This window comes from Podarcis gaigeae (assembly GCF_964106915.1).
Source record: "Podarcis gaigeae genome assembly, chromosome: 3".
NCBI classification, from domain to species: domain Eukaryota; kingdom Metazoa; phylum Chordata; class Lepidosauria; order Squamata; family Lacertidae; genus Podarcis; species Podarcis gaigeae.
The window spans coordinates 12,402,292-12,424,614 of NC_139680.1; the positions used below are offsets into that span (position 1 = coordinate 12,402,292).

The 22,323-nt window shown below is 46.5% G+C and overlaps 2 protein-coding genes across 3 annotated transcripts in view; one reads left to right on the top strand and one right to left on the bottom strand.

Moving 5' to 3' along the window:
* The window catches only part of LHFPL6 (LHFPL tetraspan subfamily member 6), a 33,667-nt gene extending 29,608 nt beyond the window's left edge, over positions 1–4,059 (bottom strand). The window contains exons 1-2 of the mRNA XM_083730883.1: positions 3,855–4,059; positions 882–1,518 (exon numbers count right to left, since the gene is read on the bottom strand). Coding sequence (XP_083587009.1) covers positions 882–1,278 — 397 coding nt within the window. The 5' untranslated portion in view covers positions 1,279–1,518; positions 3,855–4,059. The remainder of the gene's footprint in view (positions 1–881; positions 1,519–3,854) is intronic.
* A 10,280-nt stretch (positions 4,060–14,339) lies between these two features.
* COG6 (component of oligomeric golgi complex 6) overlaps positions 14,340–22,323 on the top strand; it is a 31,905-nt gene continuing 23,921 nt past the window's right edge. Inside the window, exons 1-5 of one of the 2 annotated variants that reach the window (XM_083730323.1) lie at positions 14,340–14,583; positions 15,793–15,936; positions 18,030–18,101; positions 19,826–19,884; positions 21,923–22,034. In XM_083730323.1, the coding sequence (XP_083586449.1) occupies positions 14,410–14,583; positions 15,793–15,936; positions 18,030–18,101; positions 19,826–19,884; positions 21,923–22,034 (561 nt within the window). In that variant the 5' untranslated portion in view covers positions 14,340–14,409. Of the gene's footprint in view, positions 15,381–15,465; positions 15,937–18,029; positions 18,102–19,825; positions 19,885–21,922; positions 22,035–22,323 lie in introns of both variants that reach the window. The other variant, XM_083730324.1, reaches the window with a different exon arrangement.

Sequence of the window (22,323 nt, forward strand, 5' to 3'; positions counted from 1 at the left end):
AGCTAAAGTGGAGGCAATGCAGCTGTGAGGAAGCCAAAATCACTTTTCTCCATTGCAAGATCAGAAGTTTACCACAAAGACTACATCGTAAGAACAGGGGAAATTGGAGTTTTTGATCAAGTTTTTCCTTCCACAACAGCAGCTGCAAATAGAAGCAGTTGTGGAGTAGAAGGAACACAAAGAAGTAGGGAGTGCTGTTGCCACAAAAAAGAGAGGAAAAGCTAAAATTAAAACCATATGGTCAGAAAGAGTAAAACCGAGTATCCAAGACACTTTTTTTTTATAAAAAGGAGAGGGAAAATATGGAGGGTCTACCTACAAAACATGATATGAGCTGCAATCCAATATGTATTTACCAGTAAGGAAGTCTGCAACTCTACACATGAACCTGACTGAGAGCAAAAAGTCCTAAGAAACCACAGAGGACCTTATTTCCCAGTAAAATGTGGATACAATCGTGCAGCTTGCTTGCCTCATTAAAATCAATAGGGCTTTCTTCCAAACAAACATTAGGACTGGGCAGCCAGTCAAATACCCTTTTCCTGTATGTACTGTAATGGCGGAAAAAAGGAATCTGCCACTTCATGAGCCGTAGCTTAGGACTAGCTCTGAAACAGCTCCGTTCTACCATATTGTAAAAAATAAATAAATACAGTACTGTAAAAGCAGCACACTCGATCGTTTGAATGTTTAGAAATCGAGATGTGCTGAGAGCAGCCTTTCCCATTCCTAACCGAGTGCAAATGTCAGATCCGGCAGAAAATTCAACATACAAATATATTCAAGCCACAAAGACAATTCCGCAAGGAGAACAACATAGGCACTGTTTTCTGTACTGGCGGAAAGGCGGGTTCCGTGGTCAAAAGTTCACTGTTACTCACCGCCCAAGAACTGGAGTCCTCCAGCCACCCTGCCCACAGTCCTGGAGATAAGCTCTGACACGCAGCATCCCATGAGTGCCGTAAGGGCCACCAGGAGGAGGAGACCGCAGCCCAGACCCGTCACCACCGTGCAGATCCTCCACTCCACGCTTGGGATGGCCTGGAAGGATGCATAGCGTCCACACTGTTCCACCATCACCGTGAGCTGGAGGTTCTCGTCTCGTACTGGGTAGGAGCATCTCCGGAAAGTGCCAAAGGACACCGATTTCTCCAGCTGAGAGCCCAGCAGCCAGTAAGGCATGAAGAAGCCCACGCAGGAAACGCCGGCACAGAGGAAGGAGAAAAAAGCCCATACTACCCCAGTACAAGTAAGGCTAGACGCCATTTTCCCAGTCATTGCTCCCCGCCCCGCACAGCCGTGTCAAAAAAAAGGAGGCCGGGGACACGATTTCGCCGTGCGCCGTGAGGGTTAAGAGGACATTTGCGCGGGTCACCCAAAGGCCTCTAGTCTCGGTAACGTTGCGGTCCAACAGAATCTTCCAGAACAGCCATCGCCTTTGGTTCTTTTATCATCCAAAGTCACCTTCCTGGTGCGGTGGAAAGTTTTCTCCTCTCAATGCGTTCTGCCCTATGTTAGCTGTGGTAGTTGTAATAAGAAGCAGTCAGGGAGGGGAGGGCGGGAAAAGGAAAGGACAAAGGGAAAAAATATGATCAGCAAATAACATCAACTTGCTCCTGCAACAAAGGAATGGGGAAAGGGGGGAAAGGATACTGGGATGGGAGTGGAATTTTTCGGCAGACAGAAGGCGAGAGGAAAGAGAGCAAGGGGGGTTGGGTTAGGGTGGGGTTACCAATTCCAGTTCTGGGTGCTGCTGTTTTCAAAGCAGAGGGGTAGGGGGTTGTGTGAAGAATAATAATAATAATTTTTTTATTTATTTATATCCCAGCCGAAGCTGGGCTCAGAGCGGCTAACAACATTAAAATAATACAACATTCTAAAATCATTTCATTACAAAATCAGTTCAAATCAAATGAATGGCAACCATTGGGCTAGAGTTCAGTGAGGACTGCCAAAGGAGGGGGTCAGAACAATAATAAAATTTTATTCATTTTATTTATTTTTATTTACAGAATCCATCAGCGGACATGACTCTCTGCCTGCTCTGCAACACCTCAGTCAGCCGTCCATCCTGGGCAGCAAACTGACACACACACACACACACACACACACACACGGAGACCTGTGCTTTTGACAGCACTGTGATGTGCAGAAATCAGTAGGTGAAGCCCTTCACAGCAGGCAGACTTCATCACCTGCTAATATCTGCACATCTGGTGGCTGTGGAAAGCAGAGTTGGAGAGGCCATGTGAAAAGTTGGCAACCCGCCTCCTGTAAGACAGGGGTCAGACTCAGTGTTTAACTGCATGGGAATCAATGTATGAACAGCAAGGCGATGTCATTTCTCAGAGAATAACTGGGGTACTTAGAAATCAAATCAAAAAAGGTGGTCTACGTGACTGCCTTTTCCCTGCTGCTCCTGGATGAGTAGAGGGCCAGGTGGAGCCTTTTTGGGTCCTAAACAAAAATCTGCCCTTGCTTTTCTTCACAAATGTAGAGAGGGGGAATCTTTTACCAGGGCAGAATAAACAAGAGGGGCTTAATTATATTGACTGTAGTTCAAAGCGGTGAAAAACAGGCAGGAGAATGAAAGGGTGGGCTTGATGGAATTTGGCAACCTTGTAGAGAAAACATGGCTGATGCCCCTTCCCACAAAAGCGAAGCAAATTAAGACCCAAAGCATACAGTGGAGGCTTCTTTAAGCATGCCCAGATCCACCCCACCCCTCCTTTTGTTTTCGAAGCATCTACTTTGGTGGCTAGGGACGCGGGTGGCGCTGTGGGTTAAACCACAGAGCCTAGGACTTGCCGATCAGAAAGTCGGCGGTTCGAATCCCCGCGATGGGGTGAGCTCCCGTTGCTCGGTCCCTGCTCCTGCCAACCTAGCAGTTTGAAAGCACGTCAAAGTGCAAGTAGATAAATAGGTACCGCTCCAGCGGGAAGGTAAACGGCGTTTCCGTGCGCTGCTCTGGTTCGCCAGAAGCGGCTTCGTCATGCTGGCCACATGACCCAGAAGCTGTACACCGGCTCCCTTGGCCAATAAAGCGAGATGAGAGCCACAACCCCAGAGTCGGCCACGACTGGACCTAATGGTCAGGGGTCCCTTTACCTTACTTTGATGGCTGCCTAATTGCAAAGAGGCCAGAAATCCCCAGGGCTTCCAGACAACCTGTTTATCCAGCATTCATCCTAAGAGGTGCTTAGACGACGCTGGGTATTTAACGAGCATTCGTTGGCGGGGACTTTAGACGACGTCGCCTCCAAGTTCCGCTGCGATTCTCCCCGCCCCCCCCGGCCACTTTCCTTACGGCAAGAAATCCAATCTTCTTGGAAACTTCCCATTGCGCAACCCGACTTCGCCGGCACGCTTTCCAATCCCACCCCAAAAAACTGGATGCGCCCCTTTCTCAGAAGAATGCGCGAGGGAGACAACCAGACAGAGCCGCCTTTGGCAAAGCCTTCAAAGCCGGAGGGGGCGGTGGAGACACTCCCAAAGCGACCAAGCAGTGGCTTTTATCGCAACGCCAACGTGGGTGCAAGCAGCAGCAGCGCCCAGTGGCCAACTGGACTTGCTGGGAAGTTTGATCCCGCCTGTCCCGAGCACGTTAGGGAATGCATCCAGGGCCTGGGATGGAGGGGTGGGGGTCGGGGTGGGGGTGGGAGCCCGTGGGGGGTGGGGATCGGAGCCCGCCCCCCCCCCTTTGGAAGAACCAGCAGCGCGCCCCCACCCAGCTTTACGCAGCAGCCCTTCTCCCGGGCCGCTGTGCGCGCTGCCAGCCCGAGGCGTTGGCGAGGGTCGTGGGGGGCTTTGGGGGGGGTTCCGACTCCTGAAGGCCAACGCGACTCGTCACTAACCTGCCGTCCCCAACACGGGCCCGCATGGACGCTGCCAAGTGCGGCCTTTCTGGGCACCCGAGGAGGTGGTGGAGGAAGCGGGGCCGCCGTCGCCGTTCCTCCGGCGATGCTGCTTTCGCTGCCGTCGCCGGGCAGGGCTCTAAGAGGCGTGGGCGGGCCGGGGCAGGGTCCCTAAATCCCGGAGCGCGGAGCTCCGCCCCCTGCCATCCCGAGAGGGAGGGAGGGAGGGGGAGAGGGAGAAAGGGGAGGGGGATGCCTGGCGCGCAGCCTTGTAAGGCGAAGAAGGACGGGGAAGCCAGGCGCACCCTCGAGGAGGCGGGAAGGCAGGGGCGCATCTCCAGCAGCGCGCCAGCTTGGGGGGGGGGGGAAATCGCGTTAAAAACTATTGGGAGGGGTCAATCACCACCAACAAATAGTTACCCCGCCGGAAAAAAGCGACGGACGGGGGGGGGGGGTGAAGCATGATGACCTCCGATGGGTCGATGGTTTCCCATTTTGCAGAAACGCATTGCGCGCTCCGTCGTGGAACGAGTCGGTTGGAATGAATGGCCGGGGGGCGTTGGGGTTGGGAAACGTTGATCCTGGCTGCTGCTGCTGGCAAAGGGGTACCCAAGGAGGGTGGGGGTGGGAAGAAATTCTGCCCACCTTTCCCCCCCCCCCAACTTCATTAACAAGGGGACCCCGAACTTGGGGACCCTCTCCAAAGCTGTGCCAGAGTTCCGCAGTCGTTTGGCAGCGCTCTGGGTAATTGAGGGGTTCGTAGTGGACATCCACAAATCGAACCTTGTCCAAGTCGCTTCAAAGTTTGGCAGAGAAAACCCCATGTTTTGCAACGACCTACACACTGAGTAATTGATAGGTATCACCCTAAAACCCAACACTGTCCGATTCATTTCTGGACATGGGTGTAGCCAGGATATATGGGGGGGGTGCAGGACCAAGTTATTGGTCATGCAATTGGTCAGTTAAGCATTTTTATTTATTTACTTTATGGAGAGCAGCTGCACCCCCTGGCTGTCCCACACACACTTTTAGAAATTGATGGTTTGAGAGATAGGTTAGTAACAATTAATAATGCATTTTATATTAATTTAGTAAACAATGAAGGCGCTGTGAAATTTTTCAACATACTCATTTAGCACGCCCAAAGAGCTGTGCAGATAAATATGTGTTTACTATAGATAACCACCTGGAAAAAAATGGAATTACAGCTTTGATTGTTCATTTAACACGGATGTTGTGTTCATTCCAGTTGTCATGGACTTACCTTGGAGACCAGGGATTGAATCCCACCACTAACTCAGCCGTGAAACTCACTGGGCGATCTTGGGCCGTCCAACATCTCTTAGCCTCACCTACCTCAAAGGGTTGTTGTGAGGAGGAAATGGAGCGGAGGAAAAGAACCTTGTTCACCAGCTTGCGCTCCTTGGAAGAAAAAACATGGTATATAAATGTAATAAATAAATAATAGTCAAATCTAAAATGTCATTCACATTTTTCAAGAGGACAGTCCATAGGAAGAACATATATTTATGTACCTCTAGCATGCTCAAATTGGTACAAGTTTTCAGCACCTTCCCATTTTTATTTTTATTTTAAAGCAATGTAAGGACAGTTCAGAGGGACACGGGTGGCGCTGTGGGTTAAACCACAGAGCCTAGGACTTGCCGATCAGAAGGTCGACGATTCGAATCCCTGTGACGGGGTGAGCTCCCGTTTCTCGGTCCCTGCTCCTGCCAACCTAGCAGTTCGAAAGCACGTCAAAGTGCAAGTAGATAAATAGGTACCGCTCCGGCGGGAGGGTAAATGGCGTTTCCGTGCGCTGCTCTGGTTAGTCATGCTGGCCACATGACCCGGATGCTGTACGCCAGCTCCCTCGGCCAATAAAGTGAGATGAGCACTGCAACCCCAGAGTCGGTCACGGCTGGACCTAATGGTCAGGGGTCCCTTTACCTTTTTAAGGGAAGTTCATGGTATTAGTTGTCACATCTTAAAATGTAAAATAAAGTATGTCCGATAAAAAGTATGTCCAAGTAATTTTAAAAATTTGTTTGAAAATAACATATAAACCACATTAAGTATGCTTTCTATAAGTTGGCCCTAATTAAATATTTTAGTTCATCTACATTGGCTAATGGGGGGAGGGGTCAGAAATACTGCATATAAAATTAACATGGCACTTGTTTAGTTTTTAATTTTTTTAGTTTATTAAAATTAAGTCAAGCATGCTACATCAGATCTCTCATCAATTTAGAGTGGAGATAAAAATTCCCGGGGGGGGGGGAATCGGTTTTGTTTTTTTAATTCAAAATGTTTCAGGAAACACACACGGTGCCTCCCAGGCCAAGCAAAATGACAGGTTTGACCTGCCTCTTTGGCATCCCGTATGTAGGTTTGTTAGTTAACACAAAAACCCTGTTGAGCATGAAGTTACCAGCATGGATTCTGTGCGTGTTTCTACATGCCAAGTTTTAAAACAGGTGTAGGAGGGCACACTTGCATTTGAAACACAGTGCAGTATGTTGCCTTGAATATGCATACCAACTTTTAAGTCTAATATCACTCTCAGCCTTCAAATCGCATTGTTTCATATTTTGACATCTTGCCTGGCCCCTTTTGGAAGTGGGTTTTGGGGATCACACCTTGAGAGAGGTCCAGAAGGCATGTTTACGTTTAAAACATCAACCTATGTTTTAGGTATGTATGGAAGTGAGAGCTGGACCATAAAGAAGGCTGATTGCCGGAGAATTGATGCTTTTGAATTATGGTGCTGGAGGAGACTCTTGAGAGTCCCATGGACTGCAAGAAGATCAAACCGATCCATTCTTAAGGAAATCAGCCCTGAAAGGACAGATCGTGAAGCTGAGGCTCCAAACTTTGGCTACCTCATGAGAAGAGAAGACTCCCTGGAAAAGACCCTGATGTTGGGAAAGATGGAGGACACAAGGAGAAGGGGACGACAGAGGACGAGATGGTTGGACAGTGTTCTCGAAGCTACCAATGTGAGTTTGACCAAACTGCAGGAGGCAGTGGAAGACAGGAGTGCCTGGCGTGCTCTGGTCCATGGGGTCACAAAGCGTCGGACATGACTAAACAACAACCAGCTTGAACCCCAAATCCATTTTCAAAAACAGGAGAGAGAAATGTAAAACAGGTGGTAAACGCAGCAATTGAAGTGAGACTTCTTGGATAGTGTTTTTTCCTAGCACACGGTCCATGAGGCAGTTCTGCTGGCCAACCGCGCTGACATTTCATTGTGCCTGAGGTAAATTCTCAGCTGACAGCTACATTAAATGGGAGTCAAAACCTGCCACCTGAGCTGGTATTTTTAGCTTGTTTTGGGGTAAGATCATCTTTGACTTGGGATCAAATCTGGGGAGAGGTATATGCTGCGCGCTTTTTTTCAGTCGGAACTCTCCGGAACTCAGTTCTGGCATCTCTGAGATGGGTGCCATTGCCATTATAAGAGAACAAGGGTGAGTTCCAGCACTTCTTTTCTGGAAAAAAATAGCACTGGGAATATGAGACAACTGTGGAAGGGGTTCTGATCAAGTGCTCCTGCCTGCTGGCCTGGAAGATAGCTAAGGCGGGCTCTCTCTGACTTGTCTATTTCTCTTTGAGCGCAAATGTACAAGTATCAGCTAGAAAAAGGAGCTCCTCAGGGTGTTATCCCATTATGTATTTGCTGAGCATTCACCCTGATTTGTTTGCCGGAAGCTTAGGTGACTGTGGGCTATTTAATGAGCGATCCACCTGATTTGTTTGCTTGGGAGACTAAGCGAAAATGTGTAAAAGTGTTAGCCCTGCTTCACACTGCATTTCCCTGATTGCAAAAAGCCTGGTCCTTTGTTTGTTACACAAGAGTTCCCAATCAATTATAACTGTGCGACTTGAAATTGCAGGAATATGTGATTGAATCCCACCTGAAAACAGCCATCCGCCTGGAAGCGGCCTCACATCCTTTTGCTAAAAAAACAAAAACGAAACAGGACTAAGGGAAAGGAGAAAGATGCCTGCTGAAAATATCAGTATCACTTCACCCCAATTGACAGGTTCTCATGCTCAGCCACCGGATACACACAGCTTTGTTTGCTGAGATCTCAATCATTCATCAGCCCAACAGATAGGTGGTCTTGTGCGTGTGATCATTCAAGAAAGCGGAGTCAGTTTAGGAAAGCAAACATTTGAGAAAGAAGAGTTTGGATTTGATATCCCGCCTTTCACTCCCCTTCAGGAGCCTCAAAGCGGCTAACAACCTCCTTTCCCTTCCTCCCCCACAACAAACACTCTGTGAGGTGAGTGAGGCTGAGAGACTTCACAGAAGTATGACTGGCCCAAGGTCACCCAGCAGCTGCATGTGGAGAAGCGGAGACACGAACCCGGTTCCCCAGATTATGTGACTGCCGCTCTTAACCACTACACCACACTGGCTCTCACTCCACTCTAAATGCGCTCTCACAAGGAGGTGTCAGGGGACTCATTTTCCGCATGGCAACGTTCACAATGTGAACTGCGGAAAGTAGTTTGTCCCATAATTTTTCTGCATGCCATCAACATTGTACACACACACACACACAAAAAAAAACGCTTCCGGAAGAGAGACAACTTTCGTTGTTTCCACACTCGAGCTTTCTGGAGCTCTTGAGGGACTGCTTTTCTACAATTAGAAAAGATGTGCTGTTCTTCAGTTCTTTGTGATGCCAAGGTGAGACATTTGCCATAAGGGTTGTTGGTGTGACTACGCTCGCAAGGGTGACGAGATCATTAAAAGTGATGAGATAGGTGACACTTCTTTACTCATCAGAGCTCACGAGAAAGCCTTTGAGCACGGATGTGAAAGGAACAATTATTTGAGGCTGAACAGATGTCTGCACAAATTATGTTGGTTGTTTATGCATACACCATTTTCTGGAGTTCTATAATCCACGCTGAAAGACATGAAAAAGCAGCTTGCTTGAAGAATCAGGTTTTGCCAGTCAAACTCTGTAGGTGGCCTAGTATATTCTGATGAGGTGTCTCTTCAGCTGGATGCAGAAGCAGTATTTTAAATTTGCCCTTTTGGTAGAGAAATTGTTCGGGAAGCATTTATCATTTTGCATTGCCATATTGTAGGTAGGCAGTTTCAAAGTTTCTGTGAAACTCTCATGTTCAGCACCCACTAACACTGTTGTGCCTGACTGACGGTATTGAACTGCCAACTGTATGGATTATGCTGTTTTTGATATGCATCTTTTGGGCAGCAACTCTTGAATGCTCCTAAAAGTACAAAGCAACATGGCTGATTCATAGCTCAGGATATGTGCATTATATGCATGGTGACTGGAAGGCGCCAAAATATGGTCAAGAATGAGGAAAATGTACAAGTGACTAGCTCTGAGAACACCTTCTATGACAATGATGCTGATGACAATTGGATCTGCCCTGCAGGTGAATAGTCACAGAAGCATGACGTTTGATACTGACTTGAGCCAGCAAACTAAAGCCTAAGTTATTGTTACCGTATTTTTTGCTCTATAAGACTCCCTTTTCCCTCCTAAAAAGTAAGGGGAAATGTGTGTGCGTCTTACGGAGCAAATGCAGGCTGCGCAGCTATCCCAGAAGCCAGAACAGCAAGAGGGATTGCTACTTTCACTGCGCAGCGATCCCTCTTGCTGTTCTGGCTTCTGAGATTCATAATATTTTTTTTCTTGTTTTCCTCCTCCAAAAACTAGGTGCGTCTTGTGGTCTGGTGTGTCTTATAGAGCGAAAAATACGGTAATTGTTTAAGATGTAAAGTTACATTCATATTATCATGTTTTATGTTTATTGTGGCATTATTGGGGAAATAGCAACCTTACCCACAATGTTTTTGGCTCTTTGTACATATGATGGTCAGGCAGGGACATGGGTGGTGCTGTGGTCTAAACTGCAGAGCCTAGGGCTTGCCAATCAGAAGTTCGGCAGTTCAAATCCCCGCAACAGGGTGAGCTCCCTGCTCCTGCCAACCTAGCAGTTCAAAACCACGTCAAAATGCAAGTAGATAAATAGGTACTGCTCCGGCATGGAGGTGAACGGCATTTCTGTGCACTGTTCTGGTTCGCCAGAAGCCGCTTAGTCATGCTAGCCACATGACCCGGAAGCTGTACAGCGGCTCCCTTGGCCAATAAAGCGAGATGAGCGCCACAACCCCCGAGTCGTTCGCGACTGGACCTAACGGTCAAGGGTCCCTTTACCTTTACATATGATGGTCATATCTCTACAGTAGACATTAACTGACAGAAAGCAACTGCCAAGTTGCTAAAAGATTTCAATTTGTTAGGGCTTAAACCGGGGCCAGCCCAAGAATTTTTTTGTCCTTGAGGTGAACAACAAAATGGCTCTCCCATGCCACCAGGGAAGAAGGGGTGAGTGAATATGTACATCAGGATCAAGGAGTGGATAAATATCTCCATCGGGGACAGGTAAAGGTAAAGGTATCCCTGCCCATACGGGCCAGTTGTGTCCGACTCTAGGGTTGTGCGCCCATCTCACTTAAGAGGCCGGGGACCAAGCGCTGTCCGGAGACACTTCCGGGTCACGTGGCCAGCGTGACGAAGCTGCTCTGGCAAGCCGGCACCAGCGCAGCACACGGAAACGCCATTTACCTTCCCGCTATAAAGTGGTACCTATTTATCTACTTGCACTTAGAGGTGCTTTCGAACTGCTAGGTGGGCAGGAGCTGGGACCGAATGACGGGAGCTCACCCCGCCACGGGGATTCAAACCGCTGACCATGTAATCAGCAAGTCCTAGGCACTGAGGTTTTACCCACAGCGCCACCCGCGTCCCTTATCGGGGACAGGAGTGGGGATCAAATCAGTCTTCATCAATGGTTGAAGTGGGAATCAAAGATTGTTGTGGGATTGAAATGGGCCCACCCTGAATCACACTGGGCGAGTGCAAAGCCCAGGAGACACCAGAGGGCAGTCCCTAGGGGTGGGAGGAAAAAGAAGAAGAGTTTGGAATTGATATCCCGCTTTATCACTACCCAAAGGAGTCTCAAAGCGGCTAACATTCTCCTTTCCCTTCCTCCCCCACAACAAACACTCTGTGAGGTGAGTGGGGCTGAGAGACTTCAGAGAAGTGTGACTGGCCCAAGGTCACCCAGCAGCTGCATGTGGAGGAACAGGGAAGCAAACCCGTTTCACCAGAATACAAGTCCACTCCACCGCTCTTAACCACCACACCACACTGACCAGCAGCACCTCTTATTTCCTGAGAGGCCACTGTAGAGGCAGCATGGATGTTGCTGAAAGGAGGTGCGAGATATGGCCTCAAAGGACAGCTCTACAGCTATCTGTGAAACTCTCATGCTCAGCACCCACTAACAATTTGAAATCCCTATTTTCATCAGAAAAATGTTGGAGGGGCCATAACTTTTAGTGTCATAAGCTGGTGTAGTAACCAAGAGATTGATTAGGATGCCTCTGGTCTGAATTGTGCTTTTGGTATGAACTTATTAGGTAGCCCCACTCCCAGTGCAAGGATAATAATACAGATCTATTTCACAGGGTTAAGGTAAGAATTACAATATAATACATGTGGAGTGCTTTGTATACTCCAGAGCACTATATAAATGCTAATTCTTCTAGAGAGGTAGCTATGTCAGTACGCTGCAGCAGAAGCAAATCTTACTTTGAGCACTGTAATAACTGGCAAATTTATGGTGGCAGAACCTTTCATGACCCACTTTGAGCCCACTTTGTCTAGGGTGAAACAAGTCTCTTATTAAGACTTAATAAAAAACAGATATCCCATAATGCACAACACATTAATATGTCACTACAAATAATATATAACCCACAGAAAATATCATACTATTCATACAGACAGTTCCTAACAATGAATATACATACGTGTGTTTGTGTGTGTGTTCTGGTCAGGTTTATTTTAGTTACAGATAGGTAGCCATGTTGGTCTGCCATAGTCAAAACAAAAAAATTCCTTCCAGTAGCACCTTAAAGACCAACTAAGTTAGTTCTTGGTATGAGCTTTCGTGTGCATGCACACTTCTTCAGATACACCCTGTGTATCTGTGTATCTGAAGAAGCGTGCATGCACACGAAAGCTCATACCAAGAACTAACTTTGTTTGTTCTTTAAGGTGCTACTGGAAGGTTTATTTTAGTAATTACTGTTCCATAAAATGATGAAGAGTCTGTTTTTCTTTACATTTATTGGCCTGAGGACTGCAAATTATTGAATGCAAAGTATGTTAACTATGGAGACAGCAATTTACCAGATTTTTCTAATCTAATCTCTCAAATTCCAGGAAAATGCAACATCTCTCTTAACCGAGAGTTGTTGTTTGCAGATGATGTGGCCTTGACAATGCACTCTGAGGAAGCTCTACTGAGACTCATCAACTGTCTTGCGCAAGTTTGGCCTCGCCATTAGCCTGACAAAGACCAACATCCTGGGTCAGGACGTCATCAGAACTCCATGCATCAGCATTGGTGACATGTGTATTGGCAAGGAAAATGTGATGTTAACCACCAATACAAAGATGAAGGTCTATGATAAACGTAACTGTACAGAACAATCTTAAATTTGCAGAGGAATATATCCTTTGGAATTACATACTCAAGACATGGAATCTAACAAAGGGACAATATGCATGGACTTTTCGTGTCCTTACGATGACAAGAAGACAGGTATTGATGAACTGGGAAAATAAAAATGCAGCTCCCTTTAATGATTGGCTTAAAGATATGGTATGTACAAACTCACTACACATGAACAAGTTGTGCACCAACATAGACTTGCAATGGACAAATTTAACGATTTTTGGAATTCATTTTTGTAAATACCATATTAGATTAAGGTCTGGTTAATTACAATAACAACTCCCCTTTTTGCAATGTACACAGTATCTTTTATTGTTCTGTTTTGTTTTCTACAAGGGTACTATTTTTTCCATATGTGCTGTGTAAGAAAGATCTGGAGCGTTACATGGCAGGACAGCCTCAAACAAAGATGTGCTCGCCTAAGCCCACATTCCCAGCAAGTCCAGTCAAAGGCGACTATGGGGTGTGGTGCTCATCTCATTTTCAGGCTGAGGGAGACGGCGTTTATCCACAGACAGATTTCTGGCTCATGTGGCCAGGAGGACGAAACTGCTTCTGGCACAACGGAACACAGTGACAAGTGCCAGAGAGAACAGAAATGCCGTTTACCCTCCCGCTGCAGGGGTACCTATTTATCTACTTGCGCTAGTATGCTTTCAAGCTGCTAGGTTGGCAGAACCTGGGACAGAGCAACGGGAGCTCACCCCATTGCGGGGATTTGAACTGCCGACATTCCAATTAGCAAGCCCAACTTTTTCAGCAGGGGGCCTGTCCCCTGCCCCTCAGACCTTGGGGCGGATGGCGAACTATATTTTGGGGGGGGAGGGAGAAATAATTCCTATGCCCCACAAATAACCCAGAGATGCATTTTAAATACAGTGGATGCTTGGGTTGCGAATGTGATCTGTGTGGGATGCATGTTCACAACCCGCAGTGTTTGCAAACCGCAGCGGCATGTCTGTGAACGCGCAGGTTGTGATTCAGCGCTTCTGCGCATGCACAACCCCCGAAACCCGGAAGTAACCTGTTCCAGTACTTCCGGGTTTCAGTGGGTCCGTAACCTGAAAAAACGCAACCTGAAGCGTGTGTAACCCGAGGTATGACTGTAAAAGGACACATTCAACTCATGTAAAAACATGCTGATTCCTGGACTGTCTGCGGGTCAGATTTAGAAGGCGATTGAGCCGGATCCGGCCCCTGGGCCTTAGTTTGCCTACCCATACCCAAGAGGCTCAGTGCTTTAGACCACAGCACCACCCACCTCCCTCATACAGTGGTACCTCTAGATACGAACGGGATCCGTTCCGGAGCCCCGTTCGCATCTAGAAGCAAACGCAACTACCGACGGCACGTCTGCGCATGCACGCGTCACTTTTTGCTGCTTCTGTGCATGCACGTGACATCATTTTGAGCGTCTGCGCATGCTCAAGCGGCAAAACCCGGATGTAACACGCTTCGTTACTTCCGGGCTGCCACGGAGCGCAACTTGAACGCGCTCAACTCGAAGTGTATTCAACCCAAGGTATGACTGTACAGTGGTACCTCGGGTTACATACGCTTCAGGTTACAGACTCTGCTAACCCAGAAATAGTGCTTCAGGTTAAGAACTTTGCTTCAGGATGAGAACAGAAATTGTGCTCCGGCAGCAGCAGGAAGACCCATTAGCTAAAGTGGTGCTTCAGGTTAAGGACAGTTTCAGGTTAAGAACGGACCTCTGGAACGAATTAAGTTCTTAACCCGAGGTACCACTGTACCCAGCTTTCCTTGTTGGACTACAACTCCCAGCATCCCTAGCTAGCAGGACCCGTGGTCAGACAACAGCGGGAGACCCGAGTTTGAGAAACACTGCAGGGCGGAACTCTTTGTCTCCGGCCACGGGGAGGTGGAGGGAACCGGTGCAGCGACGCTCCCGGTCCGGGTGACGGCGCCGCCTCCGCCACGGCGGCCTCAGGGCAGGAGGGAGAGAGCAAAGATGGCGGCGGCGGCTGAAGACCAGCAGCGGTCGCTGCAACCGTTCGCAGCCGGGGCTGCTGCTTCGTCGGGGGGCGCTTCCTCCTCCTCGCAAGGGTCGTCTGGAGGGCCCGGGTCCAACCCTCTCTCTCGCAAGCTCCGCAAAGTGCTGGAGACGCGCTTGGAGACGGACAAGGTGGGCGACCTGTTGTCAGTCCTGCCGTATCTGAGAAACAGGCACCGGTTTTGCGAATCAGAGCCATAGGGAAGGCGTCGTTCGTGTGGTTTCTTTTCTCTAGGGTGGTTCTTTAAAAATGACCGGCTTAGTTGACGGATTCCCCTTTTCTAGCTGGTTAGTGAACAACAGCGCAACCCTAACCAGGTCTACTCAGAAGTAAGCCCCGTTGAGCTCAGCGGGGCTTACTCGCAGGCAATGAGGGGTTCAAATTGATTAAATTATAAATGAGACTTTTTTTTTAAGACTAGACATCACCATTGAAAAGGCAGGGAAATGTAACGAAGTAGAGAGGGATCCTTTTTCCCCACATGTGGTGGTCCTGTAAAGGAATCGGGGAATTCTGGGAAGTAATTTACAATGAATTAAAAAGATTTTTTAAAAAACAAAACAAAAACCCCAGCCCAAGACAACCCTTTTGGGAACGGAAACAATAGAAGTCCCTAAAAAACAAAAGCAAAATTATTATATGCCACCACTGTGGCTGGAATCTTATTGGCATGGAGAATGAATACGGTACCCACCGAGGAAGAGTGGCAGTTTAAAATGCTTGAATGAGCTGAATTGACAGGTGTTACTGAACTGACTGAATACATCAGGGGTGTCTTTTTTCAAAGAGGGCCAGATTTGATGAAGTGAACATGTTTGAGGGCCGACCAAAGTTGTTGAGCTTTTTTTAGGATTTTTTTACCCCAGGAAATAAACTGCCACGGGGCTTGGGCAGTTTATTAAGCAAGCAGGATTAAACCGACCTGCAGGCCAGATTCAGCCTCCCAAACAGACTTTGGACATGCCTGGAATCTCTTGCAGATAGGAATGAGCATTCCCATCTGGAACTCCTAGTTGAATGCAGCTCAAGCTGGACTGGTGACCTAGAATTGGTCTTCACAGTAGAGGACAGAGTTTAGCTTTACTTGCAAGTAATTAGTTGATTGAGTTGCCTATGGCATAATTATATCAAGTTGATGTTTATATTCAAAAATACGTTGAGTATTTAATCTATATATTTGCTATTGTAAACTATATTGTAAAGATAGTTTAGCATTGTTAAAATGTGATTTATCTGGAAAACTGAAGATGTTTTCTGTGTCTTCTGATGTGTGTCTTTTTAAAAAAAGAAGTCCCATTTTGTATATGAACTGTCAACATGATCTTTATATATTTTTATAGGAGATGTTAGAAGCGCTCAAGGCTCTTTCAGTCTTTTTTGTAGAAAATAGCCTGCGTACCAGAAGAAATCTACGCGGAGATATGGAACATCGCAGCTTAGCTATAAATGAAGAATTTGTTCACATTTTCAAGCAAGTGAAAGAGGTATGCCATTTTTATTCATTAATGCTCTAAATGTCCAGCAGGAAGCTGACAGTCAAGGGCCTCTGTAAACCCACCTATATGTCCCTGAGGCAAATGACTGGCTGGTAATTCCATTGCTTGGTTCTGTTCCCCTCTACTGTACCTTCAAATCGGAAGCAGTGAAGGTGGTGAAGGTTCTATGGTAGTGTCTGGAGGCAGTTGGAGGATGGATGGCGGCTAACAGATTGAGGTTGAATCATGACAAGACAGAAGTACTGTTTTGGGGGGACAGGAAGTGGGCAGGTGTTGAAGACTCCCTGGTCCTGAGTGGGGTAACTGTGCCCCTGAAGGACCAGGTGCGCAGCCTGGGAGTCATTCTGGACTCACAGCTGTCCATGGAGGCACAGGTTAATTCTGTGTCCAGGGCAGCTGTTTATCAGCTCCATCTGGTACACAGGCTGAGACCCTACTTGCCCGCGGACTGTCTCGTCAGAGTGGTACATGCTCTGGTTATCTCTCGCTTGGACTACTGCAATGCACTCTATGTGGGGTTACCTTTGAAGGTGACCTGGAAACTACAATTAATCCAGAATGCGGCAGCTAGACTGGTGACTTGGAGCGGCCACCGAGGCCATATAACACTGGTCTTGAAAGACCTACACTGGCTCCCAGTACGTTTCTGAGCACAATTCAAAGTGTTGGTGCTGACCTTTAAAGCCCTAAATGGCCTCGGTCCAGTATACCTGAAGGAGCATCTCCACCTCCATCGTTCTGCCCGGACACTGAGGTCCAGCGCCGAGGGCCTTCTGGCGGTTCCCTCGCTGCGAGAAGCCAAGTTACAGGGAACCAGGCAGAGGGCCTTCTCGGTAGTGGTGCCCGCCTTTGGAATGCCCTCCCACCAGATGTCAAAGAGAAAAATAACTACCAAACTTTTAGAAGACATCTAAATGCAGCCCTGTTTAGGGAAGCTTTTAATGTTTAATAAGTTATTGTATTTTAGTGTTTTGTTGGAAGCTGCCCAGAGTGGCTGGGGGGACGCAGCCAGATGGGTGGGGTATAAATAATAAATTATTATTATTATTACCTGGCTAATTTGTGGAGAGATAAAAGAAGCACACAAGATATCATGGGGAAACTGGATTAGACTTGGTTGTGGCTAAATACGTTCATGTTCAGAAAGCAAAAAACAACCACATTGGCCAAACAGGGAACTTGTTAAGACAATCTTGTTAAGAGTAAGATGAGACGCAGAGTGTCTTGTTTCATGCATACACGTTGGGTTCTAGAAAAAATACTGACAGCTATCCTTTTCCTCCACTTTTCTCTATCAAGGGGTGCCTCTCTCACTGGGCACTCTCATTGGCCACAGTTCAACACCCGCTATGAGCATGTTCACAAAATCTATATAAAATACTACCAGATCTCCATTTGCCACCACAAATTTTCTTTAGATATTACTATTGTTGCCTGCTATCCTGTACTACAGACTTACCTGGGAGACAGCTTCATTGAAGTCAATGAGTCTTACTCCTGAGTAGATGTGTATAGAGCAACACCGTTAGTTGTATCTCTGGAGCTATCCAGCACTTGTTGTTAAGCACGAATGCTAAGAGTGTGTACAGTGGTACCTCGGGTTACATAGGCTTCAGGTTACATATGCTTCAGGTTACAGACTCTGCTAACCCAGAAATAGTACCTTGGGTTAAGAACTTTGCTTCAGGATGAGAACAGAAATCGTGCGGCAGCAGCAGGAGGCCCCATTAGCTAAAGTGGTGCTTCAGGTTAAGAACAGTTTTAGGTTAAGAACAGATCTCCAGAACCAATTAAGTTCTTAACCCGAGGTACCACTATAATGCTTTCTTATACTGCTGCGCATCCAGTTTCTCCCAACGCTGAAAAACCAAATCTGGAGCTTCAGGGAGGAAGAATCATTGGATATTCTTATCAGTGATTGTATCATATAACAGTGAAGATTATGTTTGTTAGGGAAACTGTCTGATAGTTCTGGTGTTTCAGAAAATCGGGGGGTGGGGGTGGGGAGAAATGTGGAAAATGCAAATCTCAATATGAGTTCTAGTGTTTTAGGCTACTTGTCTGTTTCTGTGCTCTTTCAGGAACTTGAAAGCATAAATGAAGATGTGAAGTTTATGAGCAACTGCTGCCAGGACATGACCAATCACTTGAAGGTAAAGAATGGGTGTGTGTGCAGATGTGGTCATTTCTGGCACACTGGGACTTGGTAGTTTCAACAGCACAGTACTTTCCCCCTGTACAACACATAGAGATCACTTTTGATCCCAGTGTGAAGATTTCTTTTTTTACAGCCATAGGAAGTCTAAGGCACAAGAGGATCCCCTGCATGAAAAGAGGTCCCCATTAATTTCTATGGCAAAAGAAGGTCTGTGTTTGGATCCCTTCACTGTTCAGGAATCTACTCCATCTATTAAAATTAATAGGACATTTTGCATGCATAAGAGCTCTGTGTGCATGTTATTCTGGGCTTGTGTGTATGTAAATCACCCAGGTAACGTTTCAAAGACACTTTTCCTATGAATCATTATGATCAGTTTGATGGGATCATCAATATTGTTGTCAGGTAAATGGGGCGGATATGTTGTTGTTACATTTGCCACCTGTCATGAATGCTTTTAGTTGAGATTCCTACATTTCAGGGGGTTGGGCTAGATGACCATTGGCGTCCCTTCCAGTTGAACAACTCTATGATTTTTATCCCACCCTTCCTTTAATGGGTTCCCTTTTTATCCACACAAGAATCCTATGTGGTAGATTAGGCTCCGAAAGGGTGACTGATCCAAGTTCATGTCTTAAGTGAAGAGTTGAACCTGCATCTCCACAAACCCAAACCAGCACTCTAGCACACTTGCTACACTTCTGTATTGCACTGGGCCCTAGTTCTAGTATTAGGAAGACAGTACTAGGACTTGCCGATCAGAAGGTTGGCGGTTCGAATCCCTGCGACAGGGTGAGCTCCCATTGCTTGGTCCCTGCTCCTGCCAACCTAGCAGTTCGAAAGCACGTCAAAGTGCAAGTAGATAAATAGGTACCACTCCAGCGGGGAGGTAAATGGCGTTTCCGTGCACTGCTCTGGTTCGCCACATGACCCGGAAGCTGTACGCCGGCTCCCTCGGCCAATAAAGCAAGATGAGCGCCGCAACCCCAGAGTCGGCCATGACTGGACCTAATGGTCAGGGGTCCCTTTACCTTTACCTTACAGTAGACATGCAACTTAAGCACATTTACTTTGTGCACATTTACCTGCTTGGAAAAAAGGGGTTAAGCAGGCATCCGGACAAAGAAACTTTGACAATCCCACCTGCCATTGCACCCAGTGTGTTTTGACTATGCACCATTTTGCCTTTATGCACTATTTCTGTAATGAAACCACTGTGTATGTTGCGAGTCTACTGTATATAACAGGGATCAGCAAACCTTTTCAGCAGGGGGCCAGTCCACTGTCCCTCAGACCTTGTGGGGGGCTGGACTGTATTTTTTTTTGGGGGGGGGGGAAAGAACGAATTCCTGTGCCCCACAAATAAACCAGAGATGCATTTTAAATAAAAGGACACATTCTACTCATGTAAAAACACGCTGATTTCCGGACCTTCCGGCGGCCGGATTTAGAAGGTGATTGGGCCGGATCTGGCCCCCAGGCCTTAGTTTGCCTACCCATGGTATATAAATACAGAAAGTGCATATATTGGGTTCTGCCTTTCTGCCAGGTTAAGAAAAATGTAGCTTTCTTTGTTTCTGAAACTTAACTGCCTTTCTGTTCACTGTTCTGCTGTGCTTAAATGACTTATAATTTTGTTGAAACAGAACATGAAAAAGTAGAAATAAACCTTAAGGCCTTAATGGGGTTTAACTGTAATTATTCTGGTCTGTACTCCAGGCAACCAAGGAGCAAACCCAGGATTTAATAGAAAAGACAACTAAACTTCAAGCAGAGAAGTATGTATTTGCCCCTTTTGTTATATTTATGTCAAATTAGAATGCTTTTCTGGATTCTCCCACATTTGTACAAAATGAAGTTACCTTAGTGCTACTTCCAGTGGTCATTTTTATAAAACTGTTCTTCAGATGTTTGCCACGGGATATGCATCTTTCCCTTTTTCTAACCACAGAAGTTTCAGAATGAGAGAATTTCGCATTAACTCACTTTGCATAATATTGTGCGAGCATTGAAAGGTCCTCCTAGTATAGTTTCTGAACTTTAAAGAAGTATGGTTCTTAGACTTTTCAGTTTCTCAATAAGAATGGATATCTATTCATTACTATTTAAGTAGACAAGCTAATCAGGCTATGTTCAGCAAACTCAGTTATGCAATGTAATTTAAAACAAATTAGCTCAATAATAGAAATTGCCAAGAATGCAAAGGAGGATAGCAAGTCATTTTTTTTGTTAGGGGCCAACATCTAGCTTTTACTCACTGAGTACTGATATGTAAGTATAAAGCTGGTTGAATGACACTCAAGTAGCAGTTTCTTGAGATGCTTAATTTATTAAGTGGGTATTATTTTCCTGCTTGTTGTGTCATTATATTGTTGGATGATTCAATGTGAATCACTGGGGCTACGTATTTAATACACTGAAGTGGCATAGATCGCTGGATGTCTTTCTTCAGTGGATTAAAATCCTATTTCCAGAGTGCTCTCCCCCCCCCCCCCAGTGTAAAAAGGTAAAGGTAAAGGTAAAGGACCCCAGTAAAGTCCAGTCGTGAACGACTCTGGGGTTGCGGCGCTCATCTCGCTTTACTGGCTGAGGGAGCCGACGTTTGTCCGCAGACAGTTTTTCCGGCCAGCATGACTAAGCCGCTTCTGGCGAACCAGAGCAGCGCACGGAAACGCCGTTTATCTTCCCGCCGGAGCATACCTATTTATCTACTTGCACTTTGACGTGCTTTCAAACTGCTAGGTTGGCAGGAGCAGGGACCGAGTAACGGAAGCTCACCCCGTCGCGGGGATTCAAACCACTGACCTTCTGATCGGCAAGTCCTAGGCTCTGTGGTTTAACCCACAGCACCACCTGCGTCCCTTCCACCTCACCCCAGTGTAATTTGTATAAAAAGCCAATTGTACCATTTATCTGATCTTACCACATTTATCAGAATATCTGAAACTGATTCTGCTTTCTGGGTCGGATCCAGACCTATGCTCAGTGAAGATCTGCTTATGCTGGAAGAAGGGGCCAGAGATACGCTGTTCACTTATTCCTCCTTCCCCCAGTGCCCCCCTGAAAATCTATGCATATGGTTGGGGTACCCTGGAGGGCTGCTGCAGGAAAGAAAAACTGGTGAATATTGCCTTCCCACCACCTTCCTGCAATGAAGAACCTCCATTGGATTATGGTGTCCTCTGTGGACAGACGTAGCTGTTCCTTTCACAGACTGGACACTCTGGTTCCAACCCATTAATAAATTTCTTCTGATATTTCACTTCAAATATAGTTTCATTTACACTTCAACCTCTATTTTTTCTTTCTATCTATATATTCCGGGACGCGGGTGGCGCTGTGGGTTAAACCACAGAGCCTAGGGCTTGCCGATCAGAAGGTCAGCGGTTCAAATCACCGCGATGGGGTGAGCTCCCGTTGCTCGGTCCCTGCTCCTGCCAACCTAGCAGTTCGAAAGCACGTCAAAGTGCAAGTAGATAAATAGGTACCACTCTGGCGGGAAGGTAAATGGCGTTCCGTGCGCTGCTCTGGTTTGCCAGAAGCGGCTTAGTCATGCTGGCCACATGACCCGGAAGCTGTATGCCAGCTCCCCCGGCCAATAAAGTGAGATGAGTGCTGCAACCCCACGTAAAGGGGTCCCTTTACCTTTACCTATCTATATATTCTATTTTGAAGTAGTGATGTATAAGGCTTATTCAAGACAAACGTTTCTGGGAGTATGCCCCATAGAACTCATTGGGACTTAAATCCGAGTCGACACACATATATGACTGTGCTATAAGTACCCATTTTCAAATTTCAACCTTTTAATTGCAGCCAAAGGTTAGAACTGAAAGCACAGATAGCAGATGCTTTCATAGCAGAATTCCAGCTTTCTCCAGAAGAAATGAATGTCCTTCGAAGCACAAGAGATGGGCCTGTTACAGAGGTAAGTACCACGAGACTGGACAGCAATAATATTCTAGCTTTAGCTCTTGAGATGGAATCACTCTATTCCATTTACCTTGTTCCTTTCATATTGTGCGTTTCCTATTTAAACCAAGACATTTTAAACCAAGGCATTCACCAGCACTTTCATATTAAAACTCATGGGCTAAGCATATTAATGCTGAAATTGTAAGTTAAGCATATTTGTTACTGAAGACTTGTGTTCATCAGTTATATATTTAAAAGGCCTGTCAAGCATTCTCTATATGCTAAGCCTTACTTCTTCGTTA